This window comes from Coregonus lavaretus, assembly GCF_964263955.1.
Source record: "Coregonus lavaretus genome assembly, chromosome: 15".
In the NCBI taxonomy this organism is placed as follows: Eukaryota; Metazoa; Chordata; class Actinopteri; order Salmoniformes; family Salmonidae; genus Coregonus; species Coregonus lavaretus.
The window spans coordinates 29,672,139-29,678,138 of record NC_140002.1 but is presented as its reverse complement, the minus strand read 5'-3'; the positions used below and the strand labels follow the sequence as shown (position 1 = coordinate 29,678,138).

The following is a 6,000-nucleotide window of genomic DNA, read 5'->3' as shown; positions in this document are numbered from 1 at the left end:
TGACCCTTCAGCAGATAACAATCCAAAGGAAAAACATGGTACTCCATACATTGTTTATTGTATTTTTTAAATGTTCAGTTCATCCACCATTTTATTTAATCCATAGAACCATGCCCCAGGCCATGTCCAACCCAGTCATTCATATTCTGATACACCCCACTCCAACCCCCCTCCCCAACCCCAAGCGCAGCATTCCATTCAATAACCCCTCACTCAAAACAGATCCAAACAACATGTAAACCAAAAAAACAAACCCATGCACCTCTTAAGGTATAAACATGAAACAAAATGCAGCTGAAACATAACACAACTATGTACCATTACCTTGCCACAAAATAAAAGCAAAAGACCAGAACAGAGGCTGATTTATTTTTCAATGTCTGCCAAAGCAAATTCTACCATACAGTCTCTTTTATTAGCGCATAATTAAAGCATATTTTGCTTCCTTATTTACATGCATAGTAACCATACTATCATCATAGCACCTTTAGAGGAGATGTCCTAAAGACTAGCAGGGTAGTGGTGGCTCCATGGAGGACAGACAAACTAGTGAGCTGTATACTAATAAGCACCAGCCCCCTCTTCCCTGTCCCCTCCCCAGCCCTGCTGGCTGTAGCATAAGCATTTTAAATTTTAGTCATTTAGCAGATGCTCTTATCCAGAGCGACTTACAGGAGCAATTAGGGTTAAGTGCTTTTCTCAAGGGCACAGAAAGATTTTTCACCTATTCGGCTCAGGGATTTCGAACCAGCAACCTTTCGGTTACTGGCCTAACACTCCTAACTGCTAAGCTTCTACTATAACATATTTGGTCGTTGAGTATTTGATGCCCCCCATCCCAACCAAAGTGAAGCCTCCCGTCCAAGCAAACCCCATTTGGTCCAAACCACCCATCCCAAATATTGGGGTGCTGAACCCCTACCACCACCACCCTGGGAGCCCTGAGGACGAGGGAGGGGGAGAGGGAAGCATGCGGGGGGAAGGAGGGAGGGAAGGAGGGGATGGGGTGGGGAACGTCAGGGTCTTCTTGTCGTTCATTCCTGTGCAGAGCAGAGAGAAGCAGTGTCTTTAAGGGGTCGTAATGATTTCCTGTTTCGAGATGAACAGAACAAAGATACGGTCGTTATGGCGTGAAGGACTAATCCATCAGCTGTAATTACAAAATATTTGTTTCTCGCTGTTTGCCACTCACTGCTTTCTGCCATACAACTCTTTCATTCAGCATTGGAAAGACAAAAAGCTTGATATCATCTAGTCCTATGATTGACTTGATGTCATAAGAGTGCTGAGACTAACAGTGGATCTCCAACTAGGGCTGCACGATATGGGCAAAAAATCTAAAAAGCATCGTTCTTGTTTGGAACAATCTTTTGACTGCATCTGACCTAACGGAACTGCATGCAAATGTAAAGGGAATCTAACAGCAAGGAGGAGGAACAGCGCTGCTTGAGTGACAGGGGGTGGGTCATGGTGTGTGTGTGGGAAGCGGCCACAAAAGGAGAGACGGAGAGAGACAACAGAGTAAACTATAAAAACATTATACGCAGTTAAGAAGCGTTTCTAAATATTGCATGCGATATGGATCTCTTGCGATATGGATATTGCACATGTCAATATTGCAATTTCAATGTGAATTTACTTAATTGTGCAGCCCTACCCCAATCCCGGGAAAAGTCTGTGCTGTCACCCTAAATCCATTCCAAACTTACTCACAACCCCTTGCATGACTCTCACAAACAAGGACACCTGTCCAATTAAGCATCCACAACCCCAATATGGAATTTAGTAGAGTCAGGAGAATATCCATTTATTTTACTACTAACAGAAAGAGGCAGAATTTAACATGGTCTCTCCATGCCATCAGTGCCTGGCTCTCCAGGACCACAGAGGAGTCAACTTCCATCCATCATCCTCTCATCACAGGCTCTCCTCTCCTCACATGGCGGACCCTTGCCCAGCATCTGACAGGGCCAGGCTCTCTCCCTCCTGGGGCCCCATGGTAGTACACACAGGGTTAACACTATTTGGCCATGCCAGAATGGACAGATGAATAGCCCTTTCTAATCACTAATCATATTTTACTTTCAACCACTAACCCTAACCTTAATCGTTACCCTAATCTTTCCCCTCACTTCAAACTCTAAACTGAGAACAATAGCTGATGTACTTACTCCTCAGTTCTGACAGTATAGCTATACTGTAGTTTGTCCTTTCTAGCATGGCCATCTAGTTTCTACTTCCTCCCTGCTCTACTCTACCTGTTTGATCATCTCCCCTGTCCGGCTCTGGATTACGATGGTCTTGGTATCCTTGACGGGCGATGTGGAATTGTAGTCATCAGTCAGCAGGCCCAGGAGAGGGTACTGGTTCCTGTACCTACACATCAGTTATACACAGTAAGGACCGCATACTGGTTGGTTATGTACCTACTGTACACCAGTACAAATTCCTGTTTTGGGAAATACCACACGAGGCATCCCAAATTACATTAACCCATTTTAAGGGCGCTACTACCCCAAATATTCCCCATAGAATAGGCTCATGGTATTGTGGGGGGCTGACCTTTTGGTGATAGTGGTCGTGGTGACGTTCCTGGAGCCTTCGCTCTTCTTCTCCTGCTGCAACCGCCAAATCTCCTGGAGGTTAAAGGTCAGAAGTCAGAGATAGGAGGTCAAAGGTGAATAGGGAGGGAGGAGGAGGAATGAGGCCTGTGCCGTAAAACAGGTGTTAATGATGGAGCTAAAGGTGTACGACGTGTCAGGTAAATACATTCCTGAGCTGAAATGAAAGGATCCTTCAGAGCCACATTATCACAACCACTGTGGGAGAATATAGTCAGACTGGCCTTACCAAAACCAATCACTTGATTATGGGAACAAATTAGGCAACAGACCCTAGAAGCAGGGTGAGAACAGACCCTAGAAGCAGGCTGTTTTTCTACTCCAAAACTGTTAGGTTAGTTTGGTTCTAGTTTTTTCCAATTACAGGAGTAGGCATTTCCTAGATCTGATCCTAGATCTGTGTCTAAGGGGCCGGGCTGACCAGTGACCAGTAGCTATGACCCCTGACCTCTTCCTGACGTTTGATGATGACCTCCCGCTGCTCCAGTGTTGCCAGCAGCTGTGTGATGCGAAGCTGCAGGCTCTTGTCACCTGACCTCTCTGTGGTGTACTCTGTGGTGATCCGTGTCAGCTGGGTCTGGACAGACAGACAGATAGTCAGAGACACTCACAGTCAGTATAACCACTAGCTACCCATATTTCTTCTCACAAGCACAGTCAGTACTGCTACAGTACTTCCACCAGAGCAGGAAGGCCGCATCCCTGTATCCATGCATCCCTGTAGGCTTCTCACCCTGAGGCTCTGCAGTTCCTTGTCCTTCTCCTGGCGCAGGGCAGCTAGCTGCTCCGAGTACTGACGTGACAGCTCCTCTGTCTTCATCTGAATGGTGCTACTGCTGCACTGGCCAGCCAACTGGATGAAGAAGGATACAGAGGGAGACACAAGTTAGTTAAGGAAATTCGATCTATGAGTTCAGTCATCATGAGTAGGACGAATTGCTAAGAATTTATTATCTGAAGTGAGATGGGTTAGAGTCAGAGATGGAGGAGGGTAGCGTTAGAGTACCTTCTGTTTGAGCATCTCGTTTTCCTTCTCCATGGCTCGGTAGCTGCCCTCCAGTTCTTTGATGCGGAAGTCCCTGCCTGAGTCTGTAGTGCGGCTGCTCAGGAGCTGAGTCTCCAGGGTCCGCTGGCTGGAGCTGCTTTCCTTCAGAGATATCTATATGGATGGATGGATAGAGTTACTCACACAGTCATACACCCATTGCACTAACATACAGGGCAGAGATACTCTCTTTCAAAAACACCTACAGAGGAGGTGTACACGCAGGCAAACACACAGTAGAAGACACACACATACACACTCTCACAAATTCTCACACACACCTACCTGTAGCTGTCTGTTGTTCTCTCGTATGGCCTCTAGGAGGCGGTCATACTGCTCAGCCTGGTCAGCCTTGAAGCTCAGGTCTCTCTCCAGGGACTGCTTCTCACTCTCCAGACGCTGGGAGAAAAGAGACAGAGACAGTAAGACTGTAAGATGGCCTGCCTGCATGTATATCTCAATGAGACAGTTAAGATAAGAGCATAAGAGGTTCCTATAGGGGCCCAGGCCCCAGGTCATACCCTCAGGTCCTCTGACATGTGGATCAGCTCCTCCCTCAGACTGCTGAAGGTAGTCAGAAGGAGACGCATGGTCTTGTCTGCTGTCAAACGGGTCTGAGAATGAGGGAGGAGAAAGAGGGTGGGAGCGAGGGAGTGAGGGAGGGAGAGCGAGAGAGAAAGAAAGAAAATAAAGGAGAGATATTGATGAAAGAAAAGTGAGAAAAAAGGAGAGACAGAGACAGAGAGAGATAGGAGGTTAGGTGAGGTTTTATGAGCCAGTTTCAGGCATAGTGGAACAACGAAAGGAATATGTGTTGTCCATGGGCGGATTGGCCGTCAAAATGGACAAAGAAAATAATGAATACAGTGGGGGAAAAAAGTATTTAGTCAGCCACCAATTGTGCAATTTCTCCCACTTAAAAATATGAGAGAGGCCTGTAATTTTCATCATAGGTACACGTCAACTATGACAGACAAAATGAGGAAAAAAATCCTGAAAATCACATTGTAGGATTTTTTATGAATTTATTTGCAAATTATGGTGGAAAATAAGTATTTGGTCAATAACAAAAGTTTCTCAATACTTTGTTATATACCCTTTGTTGGCAATGACACAGGTCAAACGTTTTCTGTAAGTCTTCACAAGGTTTTCACACACTGTTGCTGGTATTTTGGCCCATTCCTCCATGCAGATCTCCTCTAGAGCAGTGATGTTTTGGGGCTGTCGCTGGGCAACACGGACTTTCAACTCCCTCCAAAGATTTTCTATGGGGTTGAGATCTGGAGACTGGCTAGGCCACTCCAGGACCTTGAAATGCTTCTTACGAAGCCACTCCTTCGTTGCCCGGGCGGTGTGTTTGGGATCATTGTCATGCTGAAAGACCCAGCCACGTTTCATCTTCAATGCCCTTGCAAATGGAAGGAGGTTTTCACTCAAAATCTCACGATACATGGCCCCATTCATTCTTTCCTTTACACGGATCAGTCGTCCTGGTCCCTTTGCAGAAAAACAGCCCCAAAGCATGATGTTTCCACCCCCATGCTTCACAGTAGGTATGGTGTTCTTTGGAAGCAACTCAGCATTCTTTGTCCTCCAAACACGACGACTTGAGTTTTTACCAAAAAGTTCTATTTTGGTTTCATCTGACCATATGACATTCTCCCAATCCTCTTCTGGATCATCCAAATGCACTCTAGCAAACTTCAGACGGGCCTGGACATGTACTGGCTTAAGCAGGGGGACACGTCTGGCACTGCAGGATTTGAGTCCCTGGCGGCGTAGTGTGTTACTGATGGTAGGCTTTGTTACTTTGGTCCCAGCTCTCTGCAGGTCATTCACTAGGTCCCCCCGTGTGGTTCTGGGATTTTTGCTCACCGTTCTTGTGATCATTTTGACCGATCTTGCGTGGAGCCCCAGATCGAGGGAGATTATCAGTGGTCTTGTATGTCTTCCATTTCCTAATAATTGCTCCCACAGTTGATTTCTTCAAACCAAGCTGCTTACCTATTGCAGATTCAGTCTTCCCAGCCTGGTGCAGGTCTACAATTTTGTTTCTGGTGTCCTTTGACAGCTCTTTGGTCTTGGCCATAGTGGAGTTTGGAGTGTGACTGTTTGAGGTTGTGGACAGGTGTCTTTTATACTGATAACAAGTTCAAACAGGTGCCATTAATACAGGTAACGAGGGGAGGACAGAGGAGCCTCTTAAAGAAGAAGTTACAGGTCTGTGAGTGCCAGAAATCTTGCGTGTTTGTAGGTGACCAAATACTTATTTTCCACCATAATTTGCAAATAAATTCATTAAAAATCCTACAATGTGATTTTCTGGATTTTTTT

General features: G+C 45.9%; 1 protein-coding gene across 1 annotated transcript in view; it reads right to left on the bottom strand.

The window, feature by feature from the left end:
• Positions 1-1,935: 1,935 nt before the first annotated feature.
• Positions 1,936-6,000, bottom strand: part of LOC311143102 (protein POF1B-like) — a gene marked incomplete at both ends in the record, with an annotated part of 64,535 nt that continues 60,470 nt past the window's right edge. The window contains 8 exons of the mRNA XM_084178904.1: positions 1,936-1,986; positions 2,259-2,376; positions 2,563-2,636; positions 3,070-3,198; positions 3,355-3,474; positions 3,628-3,780; positions 3,952-4,065; positions 4,188-4,280. Coding sequence (XP_084035030.1) covers positions 1,936-1,986; positions 2,259-2,376; positions 2,563-2,636; positions 3,070-3,198; positions 3,355-3,474; positions 3,628-3,780; positions 3,952-4,065; positions 4,188-4,280 — 852 coding nt within the window. The remainder of the gene's footprint in view (positions 1,987-2,258; positions 2,377-2,562; positions 2,637-3,069; positions 3,199-3,354; positions 3,475-3,627; positions 3,781-3,951; positions 4,066-4,187; positions 4,281-6,000) is intronic.